General features: G+C 39.4%; 1 protein-coding gene across 1 annotated transcript in view; it reads left to right on the top strand.

Moving 5' to 3' along the window:
- SHQ1 (SHQ1, H/ACA ribonucleoprotein assembly factor) overlaps window positions 1-22,536 on the top strand; it is an 86,600-nt gene that overhangs the window by 19,568 nt on the left and 44,496 nt on the right. Inside the window, 4 exon segments of the mRNA XM_060022915.1 lie at window positions 499-626; window positions 8,824-8,978; window positions 11,232-11,285; window positions 13,720-13,843. Of these exon segments, the coding sequence (XP_059878898.1) occupies window positions 499-626; window positions 8,824-8,978; window positions 11,232-11,285; window positions 13,720-13,843 (461 nt within the window).

Here is a 22,536-nt window from a genome sequence, read left to right as displayed (position 1 = left end):
GTGTGTGTGTGTGTGTGTGTGTGTGTGTGTGTGTGTGACATCTGTGGATATGTAGTATCCTAAATCTTCTCATGTGTTTATTTATTTTTTGTTGGTGGAGTTAAAAGATGCTTTCCTTTAACTATATAACCTTACAAAAATCTGTGATATTTGCAAACCTCGCACAAGCCCTAGGCTTCAGTCCATTGTGTGTTCAGATTCACTTCATCCCACATGGCTGTGGTACAGGGCATGGGACTTCAGAAGGGGACTGGTCTTCTCTGTACTTTCTGTCTAAAGAGATCACAGATGTCAAATATCCCTTTAGTCCAGTGCTTACTTTTTATTTATGACTATTAGTAACCACAACGAAAGTAATAGCAGTGCTCAGTCTTTCCTTGAAATGTACTTTTAGTCTGTATTTCTAGTGCAGATGTGATGAGTTAAGGTAAAATTTTAAAAAGTGAAAAACAGCCTAACTCTGTGTAACAAGCCCTTTCATATTTTTTTTTTCCCCAGAGCTGACTTTTTTGAAGATGAGGCAGTTAAACAGGTTTTGGAATATAATCCGTGGTGGATTGATCTGTATTCAAAAATGATGGCTTCTTTGGGAAAGAGTCAGGAACAAGAAGATCTTGCTGCGTTAGGTAAGAAACTCAAAATTAGGTCATTTGTTTACTGCCTTTCCTAAGCACACAATTATAATTGCTTCATAGAGTGAAGATGTTATTTTGATTTGTTAATTTTGGAAATGAGTCTTTATCCCATACTGGGAAATGCCACTCAATAATTACACTTACTTGTCTTGGAAAATTCTTTTGGAATATGTTTTACTTTTGAATCATTGGGGTCTTTTAAATTTTTTTTAAATTTTTTATATTTTTATCAAATTTAGGGACACTAACAGAATATTTGTAGCTGTTGAATAATCTGCTTGAGAGATCTGACCATTCCTCTGTGGCAAGGGCATTTGAGTATTAGAAATGGTGAGAAGAGACCCAGTTTTCAATCCCTTTGTCTGTTGAATGAATTTGTTAAGTTCTTCCTAGTTTTTTCACATGTGGTTTCATGTGGAAGCAGAACTAATTATCTTCCCTTCTGTACCTTACAGAGAGCAGGTGAGCCAGTTTTTACCAGCGAAGGCTGAGCTGGGGGGTTTTATGAGCCACGAGAGACTGCTGTGCCATATTTAATATTAAGCTAAATGTTATGCACAGAGTCATTTCTTAGATGGGCCTTGTATTAACACCTTCTCTGAGTGGGAGGTTGGTGTGTTAAGTCCGTAAATTAGAATTAAAACAGTTTCTAGTAGATCAGTTTTTCTGTTACACTGATTTAGTTACACTGTTACACTGATTAAAAATACTACACCTAGACTTGTGGTGTGGTTGTGGTAGTATATACAAATGCTGAATTTTAACGCCGTATACTTAAAAATTATATAATAAAAAGTATATGTATTAAAATTTTAAAAGTCTATTCTATGCAGTATTTGAGAATGAACAATTTTACTACCCCCCCACAAAATTTAGTGTTTAAATGAAAGGAATACACACACACACACACACACACACACACACACACACACACGGAAATACGTTAAATGGAATATAGAATTTCCCCACTCCAAATTCCTCTTCTTGAAAGTAATCACTACAAACAATTTGGGTTTTTTTTTTTTTTTTGCGGTACGCGGGCCTCTCACTGTTGTTGCCTCTCCCGTCGCGGAGCACAGGCTCCGGATGCGCAGGCTCAGCGGCCATGGCTCACGGGCCCAGCCGCTCTGCGGCATGTGGGATCCTCCCGGACCGGGTCACGAACCCATATCCGCTGCATCGGCAGGCGGACGCTCAACCACTGCGCCACCAGGGAAGCCCAATTTGGGGTATTTTTAATGCATATCCTGACATCTAAATATTTGCTTTAAGAAATGTATACACATAGATTCATATACACTCTCTTCTCGCTGCTTACTCCAGTTTGCAGTGTATGTTGTACCTCTTTCTTCAGCACTTACAGTCCTACCTGAGGCTTTTCATGCCTGCCTAGTGTTCTGTTGTATATTTGTTTCATGATTAGTGGCCACGTGGTCTGTTTACCACTGGTGGGCATTCGGGTTGTTTACAGGGTTCTGCAATGGTCCTTTTTGACCACTCATTCTGAAGTAGCTGTTGCAGCACAATATTTTGATCCTCCGCATAGCAATGCAATATCCTGCTATTTGCTCTATTTCTAGAGCCTAGAAAGAACCTGTTATGTAATAGGTACTCAATAAATATTTGTAGAATAAATAAATATTGCAGTGAATATTTTTGTAGTTAGGTTTCATTAGAGTTTAGGTGATCTCTACCAGGTTGAAAAATTGCCACTGTAATTTTTTGGAATGGACTCTATATTGCACAACGGAAACTCTTTTATAAATAATGACTCTTGTTTACATTGTTTTCAACAAATCCTTGGTTTTATATTTGATCTGAGTTTAAGAATCTTTCAGAGACCTCCCATATCATGTAGGCGAATTTTCAGGTACAAGATTGCTAACACAATTTACATAGTTAACTGTATATGCCATGTGGATCTGCTCAGAAAGTTTGCTCAAACTTAAATCATCAGTGCTCTCTAGTGAATCATTTTCCCCAGTTTGGGTTCAGTATTTTACTGAAGTGGTCTGGGGAGGAATTGGTGGTTGTGTAGTTAAGTTTTCTGTCCACAAGGGTGCGCTAGTTGCCCTAAAAATCGAGAGACGGCATTACCTTTGATTTGAATTTTAACTTGCTCTGCTTTGATCAGTTGCAGCTTGTTCTAGGTCCTGTTTTCTGTGTCAGCCGTGCTTTGAGTTAGTTCTCTATGTGTAATTTTAACAGAAGGTTAAGCCAGTCGGTGCCTTTAACCATTGGCCTTCCTGACCCTTTATCTGACCTGTGGCATATATCCAGACTGGTGCTTCAGGCACACTCATATTCTGCTAGCTGTTACGGTGGTTCATTCTAAGAATCACCTTTAAAAACAGCAAGGGCATGTGATAAAGGTAGAACAACTTGAATTCTGTGTTGTACAGAAAGTACCTCTTGTAAATGTGCCAAGTATCAGGTTATGCATAGAAGGTAAATGTGGGTTTCTGGGTTTAATGCCTTGCTCCTCCACAGGCTGGCTGTGTGACTTTGCAACTTCTCTGGGTTGCTGTGGAAATCCTGTACCTACCTCATAGACTTGTCATGAGGATTGAACTAGACAATGTACTTAAAATCCTTAGCATACTGTAAGTGTTGGAAATTGTCATCATAGAGTAAATCAGTGGCAGGAGAGCCAGGAATGACCTGGCTTCCTTTTGAAATCATAATTTTTATACATTTACACAGCTTTAAGGGGAACTTCTTTAACATGATTCCTCTTTCAGTTTCTTTTTCTTGTTCAAATATTTGAGACACCCAGAATTGGAGGCGTGAATTGAAGTGTGTCGAGCCAGGCTCAAATAGGAGAAAAAAGAAATAAACCAAAAAATAAACCTTAAAGTTCTCAGCTCACTCAAGCAGCGTGATGCTGCTGTAGTTTTCCCCTGCCTCCTCTTCCTCTTTTTTCTTCTTTGCCTCCCAGGCCTTCCTCTCTGTCCCTGCAGTGGCACGTTGCCAGGCATATATAATGGTGCAGGTGAGGAGTGCACCTTTGATTCCTCCTCATAAACTATTAAGCTGGATTGTCTCGATTTGCAGGTAAGCCTTAGGTGGTGAACTTTGCCCCCCGCCTTTGCCTTGCCAAAGACGAGGTTATGACCCTTGTCATTTTCATCGTCGCCCTGAGTTACAACACGGAGACTTTCATTGCCATCTTCAGTTTTGTAATGATCCGGATCTTCCTCCCCAAAGGCTTGTAAATGGAAGTGTTAAATGCTGTACTCGCACTGAGCTCTGGTTTCACGAGGATGGACTTCCCGCATTTCCCATGTTGTCTCTCAGTGGTTAATCTCAGCCCAGGAATCTTGGCACACGATTGCTTGTTATGACACCACATAACATTTATAGTCAATGAACTTCCTACCAGGGACATCCTGTTTGGCACCAGTGTTTGCAGAGCTGTCAGCATCAGCCCTGAAAGCTGCAGCACTGTGGAGCTGCCCATGTGGGCCACGGGTTTGAATGAGCACATTTTCTTCTGATTCCCTTGATCTGTTTCCAGAAAGTGGACAATGTGATGCATTTGCATTCCTCTGAGAGGAGCCAGATCATGGTTGATTTAATTGTTGACCCATGGAAGACAGGGATGTTTGGGAGGGGAATTAGGCAGAAGAGAAGATTTAAAAGTAACAAAACGAGGTGATGTTCGAAGTGAAGTGACAAGGTCACTTTCCACTTTGATGGGAGCCCCCGGGTAGTCCTCAAATGTTTTGATGGGGTTTTTCACGTTGGGAGTTGGTCCTGGGCCCTTTGCTTCAGTGTTAGGGCGCCAGTTTCTTCTCCAAATGAACTGAGCTTTAAGCTGGCTTTTGTTTGACTGTAGATTATGTGTAGAAGTATAATTGACCGAAATGTTGTGAACTGTCAATATATAGCAAAGTTGCTCTGTCGTGTAGCTAAGTCATACGAACGCTTGACAAATGTTGCTTGTGGTGGCAAATCATCCAGGTATTGCTGGCACCGTGTCTGTACTTATTTCTAGCGTTGCTGCTTGGTTAGACCTGATTGTGTGCAAACCTCCCCAAGATCCCCTTTGGGTGATATTATTTACAACTCTAAAAAAAAGGCCTGGGGGAGCTCAGACTTTTGGTTTCTCTAGTGATTTCCCAGGCTGTTGTTATTGTTATTTATGATCTCTGGTTTCTTTGAATTTCAGAATTTAAATACTTCTATTATTAATGAAGTACTTAGGCCAAAATGGAACTCAAAACCACTCAGAAAAAGGTGGTGGTGTTTCATTTTTAAAAATTTAAATATTTTATTTATATATATATATTTTTAAATTTTATTTATTTTTTTTGGCTGCGTTGAGTCTTCGTTGCTGCATGCGGGCTTTCTCTAGTTGCGGCGAGCTGGGGCTACTCTTCGTTGTGGTGCGCGGGCTTCTTATTGCGGTGGTTTCTCTTGTTGTGGAGCCCAGGCTCTAGGCGTGTGGGCTTAGTTGCTCTGTGGCATGTGGGACCTTCCCAGACCAGGGATCGAACCCATGTCCCCTACGTTGGCAGGCGGATTCTTAACCACTGAATCACCAGGGAAGTCCCAGTGGTGGTGTTTTAAAGGAAAGTTAGGGGCACCCAGCATTCAGGAATTCAGAAGAGTACATTCAAGTCGGCCTTCCTTGTGTGTACGGTTGTGGGAAGTGACCCGTGATATGTGGAAGCACTTAACTTGTGGGTCATGTAACATCAGAACACGCAGTTCCCAGGTCATCCTTTACAGATCACTGAGCACATACAGGTGTGATGACCAAAGAGTAAGGAGTAAACATGTGGATGAGTTGATGTGTCGTTCAGCGGTTCTGGGCACGCTTACCTTGTCATTCAGAATTCCATGGAAGCAGAAGTCTTTATTAACCAACTAGGATCTAAAGGCTTTCCCTCTAGTCAGATACTGTGGTCACAGACACCTGGCACTTTGCTATTAGCTAAACTAATGAACGTCTCCAAAACTGTACCTAAGGGAAGGAATACTGTCTCAGCCCTTCTAGGGGTCTTCAAATACTTCGTGAGATAATACATTCTTCATGTAGTGAAGAAATGTTCCTCCTTACAGGTTCCTTACATCAGACCACTTTAAGTGAACCGAGAGATTCTCTTTAAATTGAGAAATCTTCATACGAGCCCTGTAATGGAACACTCAACACCCAGTTGATCTGTCACATGAATTTCTTTTTTGAATGTCAGTCTTTAAAGAATGCTTCATTTGACACTCGCCTGCATTAAGTTTAAAAATATACACATTTCTTTATATTGCTGGCCAGCAAATTAAATAAATACATTCGCATATTATTTGTTGTTTATGTAAGCAATGCTTGTACAAATACATTTAAAACTTTTTTTTAATCATAGGGTTTTTAACATGGTTGGAAAAAATACATATTTTATGTCAAAACCTTGTTGTTGTTGTTGTTTTTTTGGCAGTAAATATATTTTAGTGAGTAAAGGAATATTGCTTCTCGTAATATCAAGTAAGTGTATTTAAGATTTTTTTCCCCCAGAGGACAGGCTGCTAAAAAGTGCTGGAAGGAAGCCTTACAGCAAAAAGAAACCATGTTAAACTTAAGGCTCCTAAGAGAGTACAGAAGTGAGTTTGGAAAACGATAGGTGAAAAGGGACCATTATGTGGGAGTAATCAGTCATATTCTTTTCCTTCTGGCTTTTGCCCAGTTGTGATGAACAGAAGGGCAGTCTTTTGTTGAGCAGAGACAGAAAGGGACTGGGACTTGACTAGGTATCAAGAGAGTGCTCTGGGAATATTAAAAAAGGCAGTTTAATAATTTTTGGTCTCTGAGAAGGTGTCAGAGACACGTGTCTTTTATTAACCCTTCTAAAAAGAGGCTTCTTGAGTTAGAGCTGGGCTCACGCCCACTTGGCTAGCGACCGAGTTTCTTTCCTTCCTTGCCCCTGGGTGTGGTCATGAGACTAAGTCTTTGATGATGGGAAGTGAGTGGCAGTGCTGTGTGCACTTTCTGGATCAAGTCTTTAGAAAGGAGGTGTTTGTCCTCCTCTTCTGCTTTCCCATTGGTTGGAAAATTTTAGCACCTGGAACAGCATCTTGGACCATAAATGGAAGTCATATGGTGGAGGCTCTGATGCCCACCCATCCTGGATCGTTCACTCCGATTAGCAGCATGAGAGAAAAACTTCTGTCTTACTGAAACCACCGTATTTTGGGTCTGTCTGATACAGCAGTTTAGCCTGTCCTGACCTGCATATAATGGACAGTTCTAAAACCTGGAGAAAAAGGCTTCAAAGTTATTTTAGCATTACTTTGATAGGCACTGGCACTAGAAGCTGAATGCCCCTCTTGACTGGGTTGGACAGCTTTTAAAGTGAATTTGAAAGTGGTTGTCTGATAGGACATGGAAGGAAAATTAAGGATTACTTTGCAAGGGAAGAGATCGATAACGCTCTGATTTAGAGGTAGCAATATATCTAGGTGCTTAAGTTTCTTTAAAAATTGTTCTAAGGAACTAGTAGGCTGTGTCTTACTCTTTACTTTAACTAGGAACTCAGCACATCTATGTGATTAGCTGTTACTCTCTCTGGCTCCAGTCTGCTGATAATGGAACATAATCATAATAATTATAACACCGTTGGCATATTTTTTAAAATAGAAGCAAGTTGCAGGTCCTGCCCACACTCAAATGATGTGACTCATTGGGGGTCATTTTAGAATTTTTCTTACCACAGTCACTTCGCATCCATTAAACTGGAAATGATTTTGATTTTTAAAATTTCTTTTGATTTTTATTTATTTGGCTGTGTCAGGTCTTAGTTGCGACATGCAGGATCTTCATTGAGGCATGTGGGATCTTTTGTTGCGGTGTGTGGTCTCTTCGTTGCAGCACATGGGCTTCTCTCTAGCTGTGGCGTGCGGGCTCCAGAGCACATGGGCTCGGTAGTTTGCAGCACGCAGGCTCTCTGGTTGAGGCGCGTGAGCTCAGTAGTTGTGGCCCACGAGCTTAGTTGCCACGTGACATGTGGGATCTTAGTTCCCCGACCAGGGATCGAACCCGTGTCCCCTGCATTGGAAGGCGGATTCTTAACCACCGGACCACCAGGGAAGTCCCCTGGAAATGATTTTTAAAAAAGCATTTATTGCTGGGAGTGGGCAAGAGATATGTGTAGGAAAGGGAACTTCTATCCATGACCATTAGAAAGGAGAGTTGTAGCCCTTAAATAAAGTATCTCTTAAAAACAGATAAACTTTTTGACCCAGTAAATCTAAAGCCTCCAGTATCCAGTGACATATGATATAACATTTATTGCAGCATTATTAGCAGTGACATAAAGCTGGAAGCAGAGTGAATGCCCATCAGTAGGGGGAGTGGTTGGATAGAGCATGCTACACCATGGAGTATTCTACTCCTTTACAAAATTAGCTAAGTACCAAGTGGCTTGGGGGGATTTCCTAGAGGTATTGTTGAGTGCGATAGGCTAGATGGAAAAAAAAAAATCTAATTCTCTGGGTGGGGGGGACAGTATCAACTCGCTTGTATACACATTTTTGTGTCTGGTTGTAAAGAAAAATATGAAGTGATATATACTAGATATTTTTAACATGGGGGAGGCAGTTGTTAAGGATGGAAACAGGGTGCCAAGCAAAAGGAGAAAAGGAAACTTCCTCTTCCCACAAGTCTGATATGTGTGGTATGGTCACATTTGCATATTTATGTAAAACTTTGTTTCTCTGTGTAACTAATATTTAAAAAATACGATGCCCTTAAAATTGACTAATACATGGGAATATTTCCGTTTCTTTGTATAGAACTTTCACAGTAGATAATGAATATTTACAGAGTGTTTCATTTAGCTTTTATATGTTTTCCGTTGTCAAAATGTAATTATCTTAAAGTCAATAACTGTCATTTAGCTGCCTTGAGTACTGAACAGTGTAGCGGGAAACGATCAGGGGCTGGGGGGGGTCTGGAAATAAGGAATAGATATTGTTTAGACATTTTTTTCTGTTTTTTTTAGCTCTACTAGGATTTAAGCAAATACATAGGTCTTAATAAAACTGTGACGTCTAGTTAAAAAGTTGTTTCTATGTCCAGAGTTAAATAACTTTTTATTTTAGCTTCTGTAATCCAAGTTATAATTTTGACGAATCTTCTGCAATGGGGGTTTTGCAGCACGTAATGGAACTAATTTTTAAATGCATTTTATTCTAGTGTGTTTTTCTGAAGAAGAGAAATACCAGCTGCGGAAATTTGTCAATAAATCTTACCTGCTGGACAAGAGAGCCTGTCGTCAAGTGTACTACAGTTTGATTGATATCCTTCTGGCATATTGCTATGAAACTCGTGTCACTGAAGGAGAGAAGAATGTAAGTGCATGTGTGTCTGTGCAGGTTGGCATAGACTGTTGTATGGAGTAAACTGCATTAATGTCATGAGTGAGACCAGTCGTGATTAGTTACTTAGTGACGCTCTGGGCGGAGGTGCACAGGTGTGTTGGTGATGGGTACCAATAATGTTTTTATTTGGTCTTTTTTTTCTTCTCTCTTGGCTTTAGTCTCTGCCAAATAGCAGAGTATGGAAGTAAAGCTGAGGGTAGAGAAAAAGGATATCCTGAGCTCTCATCTCTTTTAGGAGATGAACTGACCAAATGAGAGGGCTGTTGCTACATGACACTTGACATTGGCAAGGGGTAAACTTTACTATAACCATTTCTAGTCTTTCTCCGACCTGTCCATTAACAGACATAAGGTATAGTATTTTATAAAGAAAGGAATGTGAAGCGTTTATCTGCAGGTGTTCCTCAATTTTTTTTTTTTTTTTTGCGGTACGTGGGCCTCTCACTATTGTGGCCTCTCCCGTTGCGGAGCACAGGCTCCGGACACACAGGCTTGGCGGCCATGGCTCACGGGCCCAGCCGCTCCGCGGCATGTGGGATCTTCCCGGACCCGCGTCCCCTGCATCGACAGGCGGACTCTCAACTACTGCGCCACCAAGGAAGCCCTCAATTTAAATAGTGTGTGTACTTCTGAAAAATTGTATATAAATCAGATTTTAAAAACCTGGATTGTATCTTTTTGGTATTCGGTGAAATCCTATTGTAAAAGTAAATCCTTTTGTAAAGTATGTTGTTTCTTAAATGATCTTTTTTTAAAAATATAGACTGTACTGTATCTCTTCTTAAACCACACTTGATTTTGTAAATGAAGAGCTAAACTTCTTTCTCACCTATGTCACTGATAGCATATATTTAAAACAAGGCTGGAAAACAAAACAAAACAAAACAAAAAAACTTTCCAGTTAATGTGTCCCTGCATCTGTGTATAGTAGTCTTTGCTCAAGGGATTATTTTTGAGCTGTGCATATGCTTCCCTGTTTTTCATTTATTTATTTTATTTAAAAATTTTTTCAGTTGGAGTAAAAGTTGATTTACAGTGTTTCAGGTTTACAACATAGTGATTCAGTATTTTTATACATTTTATTCCATTTAAAGTTATAAAATATTGGCCATATTTCCCTGTGCTGTACACTATCTTTTTGTATTTATTTTATACATAGTAGTTTGTACCTGTTAATCTCCTACCCCGTCATGCCCCTCCCCCTCCCTCTTTTTAAATTACACAAATAATTCATATCATTGTAAAGAAAAATACACATAGGAAGAAAATAATTAAGATTTCCTGTCATCTCAGCCATCGAAGGTAGCCACACTTAACAAGGTGATGTTTCTCTTCTAGGCTTCTTTCGTTGTGTATGTGTATTTACATTGGGTTATAATGTATATACTATTATTTAACCTGCTTTTCTCACTCACCATCATAGCATGAGCATAGTGTTAGGATAAGGATTTGATATGGGCCAAACCTTTTGCTGCTGGGATTCTGAAAATTTCAAAGGTGACTTTTGAGATTTGGATTTGTCTCCAAAATGAATATTAATGAGCGTAACAAGGGCATACTATAACTGAAAATGGGTTTTGTTTCCGCTCATCTTTTTAGAATACCATAATCAGCGAAAATGTTTTCGTTGACAAAAAAGTGCTTCATATTGCTTGAGAAGATGAGTGAGAGTGTTTAGTTATGCTCGATATAACTTCGCATTTTTGATTTGATTCTTGGATTCACATATTTGAAATCATGAAGTCTTGCAACTTCAGAATCTTCTCTAGAATGCACTTATTCTCACAGGCATTCTCTGAAAGGCCAAATTCTTGAGCAGCTATCTAAGTGCCAGAAAGAGCACTTCAACATTATCTTTGAGTCTTTTGGTAGATTATTTATAGCATATTTGGGAGGCAGGTAACCTAGTTGAGAAGGACAGAAAGTGAGCACGCATTGCTTTGCTTTAGTTTCAAAGTCCTTGCTTTTGTGTTCTTGTGTTCTGGTACTCTTACCAGTGCAACAGCTTTCCTTTATAAATTTCCAAGGAAAGTAGACCGAAACTTGCCTTTGATCTCCTTGACATCAGTAAAGCCATTATTTTCCTGCAGTCATAGATGCTTCTTAGGTTTTACATATGTCAATACTATTTATATACTAGTTGAGTAAGTGGATCTATTTGCTTTAGTTTTGAATGACCTTACCTCTAATGTGACACTATCCTTTTCTTCAAAACAAATAAAGGTTGAATCCGCGTGGAATATCAGAAAACTGAGTCCAACACTCTGCTGGTTTGAGGTATGATTGTCAGTTGCAGTTGTGTAGATTTTGTTTGTTCAGAGTTATTTTTTTGTTGTTATTAGCTCATTTGGGGTAATTCAAGCAATTCCTTAACTTTTTAAAAGTGATAGCTTTATTGTACAAAGTTTTTTCCATCTTTTTAATAAAACTGATTTTATTTATTACTTTTACTTTAGTCATAGTACACTAATAAGGCCAGCTGTAGGGTATCTTGGAAGTTTGGAGAAGGAATGGGTATACTGTCCGTTGCAGGAAGATGTGAGGTTGAGTTTGAGGCATGTATGTAAGTCGGCATGTATTGGGGCTCAGAGCTCAAAGATGGGCAGAAAACCTAGGTGATACTACTATTAAGTGTCACTTACCACCAGAAGCTGTGCTAATAAGGCTTTTGTGTATATTACTTCACCTATTCCTTTCTACTGAAGTGTGTGAGATAGAATTATTTTACAGATGAGGAAACAGATCATATAGCTTAAATAACTTATCCTGGGTCCTACAGTTAGTATGTTTAGATCTGGTAACTCTTACAATAGAGTAATAATTGCTTTTATATCTGTTTTGTAGAAAATAGTTGTGTAGAGCTCACCAAATATAGCAAAGAATATTATCTTTAAATTTACTAGTTTTGGGACTTCCCTGGTGGTCCAGTGGGTAAGACTCCGCGCTCCCAATGCAGGGGGCCCGGGTTCAATCCCTGGTCGGGGAACTAGATCCTGCATGCGTGCCACAACTAAGAGTTCGTATGCCGCAACTACGAAGTCCGCGTGCCACAGCTAAGAGTCTGCATGCTGCAACTAAGACCCGGTGCAGCCTAAATAAATAAATAAATATTTTAAAAAATAAAATAAATTTACTAGTTTTGAACACTGGACAAATAAATTTACTAGTTTTGAACACTGGACAAAACTGGACAACACTGTTGTCCATCAAAGCAGAAGCTTTAAAACAGTGTTTATTTAAACAGTTGATCATTGCATCATCTATTAAGGCAACTAGTTTTGTTTCTGTTTTTTTTCCAGTTTGAATCCTAGACAGTGTACATTTTAAGTTGGAAAATCAAAGTTGTTTCATGGCATCACTTTATTCAAATAATAGATAACATGTAAACAGGAACTGAAGCACTTAACTTTAGCAAAGAATCTTGCTATTCGTGAATGTCCATGAACCAACAGCTTGACCAGTGTCCTCTGCTGGGAGCTTGATGGAGAGTCAGGATCCCATTCCAGACCCTCTGAGTTAGAATCTTTAGCAAGATCTCCAGGAGTTCATATGCATGTTTAAGATGGAGAAGTGCTGTTCTCCAGACTTCCCTTGAGTTCTACGTATTTCCATAATCAGCATATAATGGAGAAGCTGGCTTTCGTAATAATTGCATTGATTATTCCAATATTGAAAACAAAGTAGTTGGGGACTAGATAATTTCATAGTTTAGTTATAAAAGTCTGCATGAAGAGATCCACCTATTTATGATTTTATTTTGACATTTTTATTGTTTTTGAGATAACTTAGAATTGCCAGGCATGTAACTAGCTCTGTCAAACTTTATAAATGTTTAGTTTTTTTGCCAGAATATTTTAGAAATTCATCATTCCTTTTTAGATATAAAGTATCCTCTGTTGGGTACTCAGTATTCATAATCAGATCACTCATTTGTTAAGGATGAAAATACATGGAAGTGATGTATACTCCCTTACTTTTAATTTTATATTTTAATTTTTGTATGTGGGTTACATTTTTAATGCATTTTTAATCAAAACCGAATTAAAAAACAATTTTGTAGAAAATTGCCTTTGTTTAATGTTTTTGGTAAGTTTTGCATTGTTAATGGTATCATTACCATTAACCATTACCATTCAGGATAAAGCCTTTTTTCCAGAAATGAGTAGTTTTCTCTTTGAAAAGTGAAAGCAAATTACTGAAGTAAATACCATGTATTACTCATGCCTAAAGCAAAAAAACCCAAAAAAAACAAAAACTCAAAAGAGGGGGAAGGGGGAACTGAGAACACACTTCACTAAAGAGTTCTATATTTTTCATCTGCATTATCTCGAATGGTCCTAAAAGACAAAAACATGAAACATATATCATTTAGAAATGTCTTTTATGTGCATCTGTATTTTGTTAGTGCCATGTGTTTTACATTCATATTGGTAATTCTTAAAAGACTTTTTAAAACTTTCCTGCTACGTATGTGATTTCTAAGGAGCATTTGTGATACGTTGATAAAGTATGAGAAATTACAAAGACTGAGATAAAAATTTTATTGTAAGGTTTACAGAAAGAGTCTCACTTCATGGCTTTGTATTTGTCTTCCACTTGGCTTCATGTTGATCCAAACTTAGTTTTTAATTGAGAATAGTTTTACATTTCATTGTGTGCTTTTGTTTTGTGTAATATGGAAACGATTACTCATTTAAATGATACTTCACAGACTTGGACTAATGTTCATGAAATCCTGGTGTCTTTTGGAAGAAGAGTTTTGTGCTATCCACTTTACCGCCATTTCAAGCTGGTGATGCAAGCCTACAGAGACACTATAAAGATGTTGCAACTAGGTAAGATGTTATTATGCTTGCAAATTTGAGAGTGAAAAGTTAAACACTTTTATAGTCTGTGAGGCTATAATCATGATTTTTGCTTTTTTTTTTCCCATACAAAAAGAAGTAATGAAAATCATCCCATCCAACCCCTTTTCCTCCCAGGTATTGTATAAAGTAATAGTCCCTCCATATAGGTGTATAATCACACAGAGAAGTATGGTACTCTTTTCAGAGAGGAGTAGGAGGGGTAAATAGAGACAGTTTTCCAAACCATCTTGTGTTATAGTAGATTGTAACGTGCAGTATTTCTGTGTCATTCAGATGCCTATAATTTTCTAGGCATTATTCTAGGATTGTGGGTATAATAATAAATAAGTTCCCTGCTCCTATGAAGTTTATGGTTTTGCCAGGGTGACGGATGGTAAGTAAGTAAGCAATTCCAACATTGAGTGAAAAGTTCTCTGCTGGGGGAAGGAGAGTGATCATAGGAGGGGGCATGGAACCTGGACTTGGGAGGTCAGGAAAGGCTTTGCAAAGAAAGCACAGCTACTCCGAGGACTTTTGACTATTGCTCTATCAAACCCGAAAAGACAGATATTTGCTATTTTTAAGGATGTGGCAAATTCTGAAACAAATTCCGAAGTGCCTATAACAGCATCATTGGATTAAGTATATAGTTTCCAAGGTGATGACTTTGAAGGGGCGACATCCACTTGCATGTCTTAATTCTGGCACATTTATTCAAAAGTCACTTGCTGTACTTTATGGTCGTTTCTTGTATTTTTCCTCCGAGAGTCTTATTTCTTTGTCCTTAGATAAAAATGCTTCTGGGGGTTTAGTTTTCAGACTTGAGGATAAGAAGGAGAAAGAAAGGAAGAAGTTCTTTCCTTTATATCTAGGTGACTTCATTGGCTTAACGGGAAGCATCACATCTCTAATGTTTTGTCCCTCCTAGAGGTTTATCTCGGTTTTTCTTTGACTTCTGTGTAACCTATAGTCTTCTTGCTCTGGGGGAAAAAGTCATGTTTGAAGTAGATTCTTTCAAAGTAGATAATAATTGTAAAAGTGAATCATAGTTAAATGGAAGATACTTTTTTATTAATCCTGTTGGTTCAGACTGGCCGTATTTTATTTTAAAGGATTGTTGATTATAGGACAGCAGAGCTACTACCTTTGAGGAATCTGTCTTCTTTAACAGTGGGAAACAAACTGCTTTGTTTTTTTTGTTTTTTGTGCATGTTCTTTCTTCTTGCCTTCTGTCCAGGATATTTTTTGAACTGCAAAAATTACCTTGAAAAATTAATCTACTGTAAATGACTGATTGTTGAACTTGAGTTACATCACAGTTAATTTCTTGTTTAAGTCATGCTAGATTATCTGCGCATTATTCATAGATTTAAACAGTGAGAATGCAGTTGGTGATTATCTTGTTATATCGTGGCTTCGAGATGGAAAACTGGCAAAACCCCCATGTGCATGTGCGTGCACACACACGCGTGCACACACACCCTCTTACTTGTTACTTTTCATTCTGGGAAATAATCTAGTTCTCTGCATTTTTATTTGAAAAGTAAGCAGTTCTGTGATTCATAACCAAAAATAAATTTGATTGCCTTGACTTACACTGTAGTCAATTACTCAGAGTTTTAGTAGGTTGAAATTGAAAATTTAGACTTAACTTTCCATCATTATCTATCTGACAAAAAATAGGCTTATCAGCTGTGTTGTAATAGCAACAGAAAACCTGAGGTAGCGCGCTGAAAATGAATACCAACCCTCTATAAATCGTGCACAGTATGTTCTGTGGCTAATTTAGGTTGTGGCTCGTTAGTGCTGAAACAGAGAGCTGGATTGTCTAGAGTTCACACCATAAGCTAAGGGTTTGGCAAGTTCTGGATGAGGATTGAAACCTTTGTTCATACAGGTGGGTGACACCGGGAAGCCTTTAATGCCATGGAAGAGTCTCAGTTGTTTAGACGCCTTATAATTTAAGTGCAGGTAGCTCTGGTTTGGCATTTAATGTTTTCCAAGAATGAATTCGTGCCTACTTATAATTCAAAAGAGTGATCACACTTTTATTATAAAGGTCAGTATAGTGCTTCCATAGTTGAAAGTAATAAATAAGTCTTGCCGCAGAAGAAATACCAACCTCAAGTGAAACACGCTTCCAGAACCAATGAAGGAAGGCTGGTATCAGAATCCACAGAAGATTGACTGAGAGCTAAGTTTTTAAACAGCCATGAATTTGCTTTACGTGACTTCACAGAGGCCTTTACAAAGATTCTTCACTGGGCCTTTGGCTATTTTCAATTTTACATTCTCTCTGCTGTACCTTCCCCACCCCGGAGGACTGTACATTCATCTCACTGTTACCGTATGTCTCGCTCAAATTCCTGCAAGGCCAGAAAACCTACTTTGTCCCTGTGAGTGTTATTTTAGTGCTTAACATAGGGCCTTGCATGTGGAATTGCTCTCCCTGAATTGATATTCTTGGGGCACATGATCATCCCCATTTTTTCTATCTGTTCCTGTCTCTTTAGCAATTTTCACTTCCTCCTCCTTGTTCCATTCTTTGGGGAAGAGTGGGAAGAATCCTTCATGGAAGCATCACTTAGGTGCTGTTACTCACTGAAAAATCAATGAACAAAAGGAATCAAAAGAGAGCAGCTTTTCTAATATGTTTTAAGAAATTTTATTCTCTTTAGAAGTGACATAGTTTAGTATTTGATTATACATTGTTTATACAACTTACCGTTTGTACTCCGGTCTACGTTTCATTCAGCTTTCTAAAGGGATTCTTTACTCTTCTTTTATACTCTTGTGCCGCTGTTGAACATGTAATGTAACTGTTAGATTGAAAGGGCTAAACTTCAAGGGGTAAAAGGGGAAAAACTTAATTTTTTCTCTCCGTTCCCCCCTTTGAGCTCATTCTGTGGAGTCTTTCTTTGATTGTTTCTGGATGGAATATGTATCCTATAAATATCACATCACACACGTATATCCTATAATATATGATATTCTGTAACTTTTTCTATTGCTTTAGATTATAAGAGGAGTCTGATTTCAGTACTCAAAGTGTTTCCTTTGAACTTGATTAAAAAAATAAATCTTGCCTTCCCCAGCTCGGGCCTGCGTCAGGTTGGGAAGCCAGCAGTGGCGAGGGGCCTGTTGCCCTGCTGCAGAGCACTGCTTGCTTCCAGAGCTGCCCTCCACTCGGCCGCGGGCTGTTCCTTCATGCTTCTCCCTGGGGGCCTGTGATCAGGTTCGGGTCAGACACCAGGCTTTATATCCCCACAGCTTCCGGGCCAGGTAGGTTACGTTCTCCAGGGTTCCCCCACAAAACCCCCTTTCTCTTGGGGGTTTAAGGTGGTAGGAAAGTACCTTCTCCTCTCCCTCCTGAGTGGTGGTAGAAACCCCATAGCACTCCAGTGACCTTATCCGAAGAGACTTTCTGGACCTTTTTACACTTAAATTCCCAGAGGTGACTATTGTTCTAAGGGGTCATAAATCAGTTTTTGGTTAGTGTCTCTACAAGCTTAGCCCAGAGGGTTTTAGCATGTCTTGTTACTATATGGGAACACTCGATATCTCTTTTGTCCTTTGTGAGCCTTATTGGAAGTGAGTCAGAGAGAGTCCTGCCTTAACGTGCTAGCGCAGTAGGCATTCTAGCTGCAGCGCCCTGTTGACTCCTTTCTGTGTGCCAGCGCTAGGCTCAGTTCCTCATTTCATCCACACTGTCTTCCTGAGAAGTCGGGATTTCTGTCTCCATTTTGCAGATAGAAGACAAGCTCAAGGAAGTTCACTCTACTTGCCCAGGGTTACCCAGCTAGGAGTTGGCGGAGCCTGGACTGGACGCCTGGTCTGTCTGACTCAAAGTCTGTGCCCTTTGAAGTGTTGAAATAGTTATAGTAAAGGAAATTATATGAAGCCAGGATTCACTTCACAATAATCCACAGTGGGTCGGGGGAAAGTGGGCAGGGTGTGGAGGAACCAAGGCTGGCCACGAGTTGGTACTTGCTGAAACTGGGTGATGAGTACTTGGGAATTCACCGTCCTGTGGTCTCTCTTTGTACATGTTGTGATCTTTGTTTATTTATTTAAGTCTGGACTCTTAACCCCTGTTCACCATTTTGTAGAAAATATTATACTTTTTGTTCAGACAGTTGTATAAATTTTTTTGGCTAATGAAAACACACATTTGAAGGTATTATTATTATTATTTCTGGTTCTGCTTTGTTTTTAGGGCTAACCAGAAACCTGCCTTTCCATGAACATTCGGGGTCTGATGCCTAGTGGCTGCATGGCAGACCATAACCTAAGAAACAGGCTTCTGGAGATTAGTTATTGTTACCAAGTAAAAACTGGCATTACTTCATACAATTGATAACCCTTACATATTAGTCTCACTGGGCTCAATAATCAATTTGTCAGAAATGACTGCTTTACTAACCTCCTCTGTAGATAGTTGTAATAACACAATCAATGTGAAAGAAAGGAACCACAGCACAGGACTTGGGGGCTGATCTTTTCCTTTAAGGAAAATGATAGTTCAAGAAACTGAGTTATGGCCAGTATGTTGTGTGAGCTCTGAGTCCTCACGCAACCTGGAAGATGAGTTTGTTTTTAGTGTTTGAATTCTATTTAGTCAAAAGTCCAAATGCTGCTTTTTAATTGAATTGTAAAGATTACTCTGACTTGAAAACTAGAAGATGAAATCACTAGGAGTTTTCGGTGTTGACATTCATCTGTATTTCATTTTTGTGGCTTCTCTATTAGGGACATTTTAAGGAACCATTAGACCTTTTAGTTTTTCCTCAAGTGCATTATGTAAAATGATTTTGAGGGTTATTCAACAAGTGTTGGTTGAGCACTTGCTACGTGAAGGTGCTGAGCTGGGTCTGAAGATCCAGGAGCGAGCAGGAAGGATGCGACTCGCACTCAGAGAACTTAAAATTCTAATGGGGGCCCTGGAATAACACAGCTACCAGGTTTAAAAAAAAAAAAAAACACTCGTAATAAGTAGCTCAAAGCAGAAATACAGTGGGCGAAAACATAAAGCCAGGAAAATTGGCTGAGCTTTAAGTCACGTAAGACATTTAACCTCCTACAGAGGGGAGCTTCTGCTTTATTTGACTTCAGATTATCGGCTCCTCAATTTCCTGTTGCTCTGAAGTACTTGTACATTGGTTGATGTGTCCATCTATTTATTCATTCAATAGGTATTTTGTCAGTACCTACTAAAAAGCTATTTATTACATACAAAGCGCCCTGTACATACGAAGAGCAGCAGAAAGCTGAATTAGATTCCTGTACTGTGTTTGGGAGCACCTGCGTGAGTAGGGGAGCTAAGATGTCCATCACAAATGTAAAATACAGGGTAGGCAGTGGTGAGCACCTTACACGAAATGCCAGCTAAGTAGTTCAAAACGGAGAGGTGACATTTCATTGGGGATCAGAGGAAGCTTCATTTGGGACATGAGATTTGAATTGGCACTTGAAGGGTGGGTAGTACTGGACATAGGAGTAGGAGAAGTGTTCTAAATATTGTGAGTGCGGGGCATGAGGCAGTTCATAGAGGAGCATGATTTCATCAGTGAAACTTGGGAGTTATAGGCTCTCTGACCCTGAGATTTGCTCTGCAGCCTCTAAAACTAGTTGACAGTTCCTTTCCAACCTGAGTCAGCTGGTCTCCAGAATTGATTTCTCTGGTTCCCTAATATGATCACTTAATTCCCTGCTCCCCAGCCAGGAGATGATAATTCTTTCTGTTTTCTTCTTCATTCTAAATTGTGCTTGAACTTTTCATTTCCTAGTCAATTCCCCATCACAAAATGTCTCAAAGAATGGAACAACCGTAGTGCTTTCAGGAAATTTCAGTAGCGTGGAATTCAGATCAAATATTGAAGTACTTTTGGTACCTGCTTTTGCTGACTGCTTACTTGCATACCAGCTAACCTAAGAAAGGAGGGGCTTCTGAGCCCTGGTGCGTGGGAGCTGCAGCTGGAACGTGTGTGGGAAAGAGGAGGACTCTGTTGGGAGGTCCCCATGTGCCAGTCTTTGGCCTCACTCTCTTGGGTTTCTTCCACCAGGCAAAGCAGATTTCTTTTACTCACACCTCTTCATCAGAGCCTAAATCTGGGTTCCCAGTCTTAATTTGGCACCTTGTTGGTATCTATCTGTATTATTTACCCTCAGAGCATTTGTGGGTTTATACATACACTTTTGTATGGAAGGATGCTGTGTATGTGCATAAACATTAAAGGGAGCAAAATCAAATTCCGATCAACTCCATAGACACTTGTTTCCTCTAAGGAGCCTGTTAATCATTAAATATTGTTAATCTTTGAAATTTTTTTAGATTGCTCACGTCGTAATCTCTGGGTTATTACATTTGTATAAAACATTCTTTGTTCCCTTAAAATACTCTCTAGGGGGCAGCATTTCCTGTATGGTTTACAAATGCCTTTTAATTGCCACAGATGATTAAGATCTTATGGTTATTCTGCTCCAAAAAAATCACTTAAAGTATCTTACGGGTGGGTGATGGCTCAAAATCCACTGCTGATCTCTTAAATATTTACATATATGTGTGTGCGTGTATAGATATAGATATATACACACATATATATACATATATCCAATTTAAATCTACATTGTATTTCCTGTACTATTTATATAAGATTTGTTGTTAATTTCTGCAGTTTCTGAGCTGAGTGGTGTAAAAGAACCCCCAGGAGGTTAGTTACATGGTTTGATATTATGGCTTTTAAAAAAACTTCTCTGGTTAGTGCCTCTTTTAATAAATCTAAAGTCAGTTTAGAGAATTTTTTTATTGATCTATTTTTTTTTAAGGAAGTAACTGTAAGTTTACGTTCTTTAAGTAAGCGGATAAAGGCAGGAAAATGTATATATTTAAGACAAATTTGGGAGAACAAAGAGAAAATATTTTATTTACCCTAATGAGTGAAAGTCCTGTTGCATGGTGATACTGAGACCTAGATGAAGTAAGTTGAATAATACTTTATATGTTAAATGGAAATCATGGAAGAATCCTATTTTTGCAAGTTAGGGTTTCTTTCAATAGGAATTAATACTGAAAAGTAACAAGCAAGCAGATATTTATTCAACAGACACAGATCAAATCCCTTCTCAGTGCAAGGCATTAAAGGAGAATCATCAAAGAGTTATGAGACTATATATGACTTGACCTTGGCTCTTGAGTTTATTGTGTAACAGGAATGATAAGACAAAAGATAGTATACAAAATATAAGGATTTGTAATATACAAAGGAGAAAAATCCCTTAAGAAAATACCTTAACTACCACCCACAGGCCAAATCCGTGCTGTATGACTTGTGAGTTAAAAATGCTTTTTACGTCTTCAAATGTTGAAAAAAAATCAAAAGGAAAATAGTATTTCATGACACATTTAAATTATATGAACTTCAAATTTTGGTGCCCAGAAATAAAGCTTTATTGGAACACAGTCATCCTCCTTCACTTGGGTATTGTTTATGGCTGCTTTTGTGATACAGTGGCAGAGTTGAGTAGTTGCAACAGATTATGTGGCCTGCAAAGGCAAAATATTTACTCTCTGGCTCTTCAGAGAAAAAATGTGCCTCCCCTTGCTATAGGTATACCTGAAGTTGGCCCTCGAACAACGTGGGTTTGATCACGGGCAGGTCCACTCCTAGGTGGATTTTTTTCCGTAGGAAACACTGTAGTGCTACAGTGTCTGTGGTTGGTTGAATCTGTGGATGGGGTGGAACTGCAGATACAGAGGCTGCCTATAAGTTACATGCGGATTAATCCCTTCGTTGTTCAAGGGTCAGCTGTGTACGGGATTGGAGGGGAGCCCTCTCCGAGTGAGCCAAAGTCTTTGGCTGCCTTCCGTTCCAGGTAGTAGCCAGTGTTGAAGGGGATCCTGTCAGCTGTTTCTGTCCTCCCCACAGGATGAGACAGACCTGAACTAGTTTGTTCCTGTTAGAGTAGGTCCTTCAACATTAGGAGAAACAGAGATGCCTGCTTGGCCAAGCAGGCGAATGAATGAGGGTGGCAGAGTTGAAGAAACATGGGAGCAATGAGGCCTGTGTGAACTGGAGACATACATGCTCCATTGGTAGCCTGTTGTTGCCATGTGGATATGTAGAGTTGCCACCTTTAGGGACTTAAAAAGAAGTGGAAAGTCATGATCTTTAATATAAAATAGCTCAAAAGTTTGAATGTGAACAATGATGTCAAGATTTAATGTGATACTGTAAGAGCCATGGCATGTCTGGGCGCCCAGGTCAGCCTGTGTGGGCCATCAGCTTATGATTTCGACTCTAGAGCAAGCTAAGTGCCAGCCTGATTTCTCACACCCTCTTGGTCCTGCCCGTTTCCAGCTGCAGTGAGGCCTTGTACCGGGTCTCTGCTCCTTCTGTCGCAGCTTGAGACCCAGTCTCCCCCTGGTGTGGGCTCCAAGATGAGGTGGGGAAGGAGGTAGAGGTCCTGCATTCTCTTAAGTGACTATGACCAGGAACCTTAAAAAAGCAGAACAGAACAAAACCCAGATCCCTTACCTCTCTTTCTACTTGCTTTTGTATTGCTACCCTCCTCAGCTTAGCCTGGTCCAGGTGGAGGGGATGAGTCCCCGGATTCCAGTACCATGCCTCCTCACTCGGACTCCAAAGGGTGCTTTTGATACGGGGGAGGGGAGGGGCTAGACA

The sequence above is a fragment of the Delphinus delphis genome, chromosome 10 (assembly GCF_949987515.2).
Source record: "Delphinus delphis chromosome 10, mDelDel1.2, whole genome shotgun sequence".
NCBI lineage: Eukaryota > Metazoa > Chordata > Mammalia > Artiodactyla > Delphinidae > Delphinus > Delphinus delphis.
Note: the sequence above shows the minus strand (reverse complement) of the source record. Positions and strands in the feature narration are given on the sequence as shown.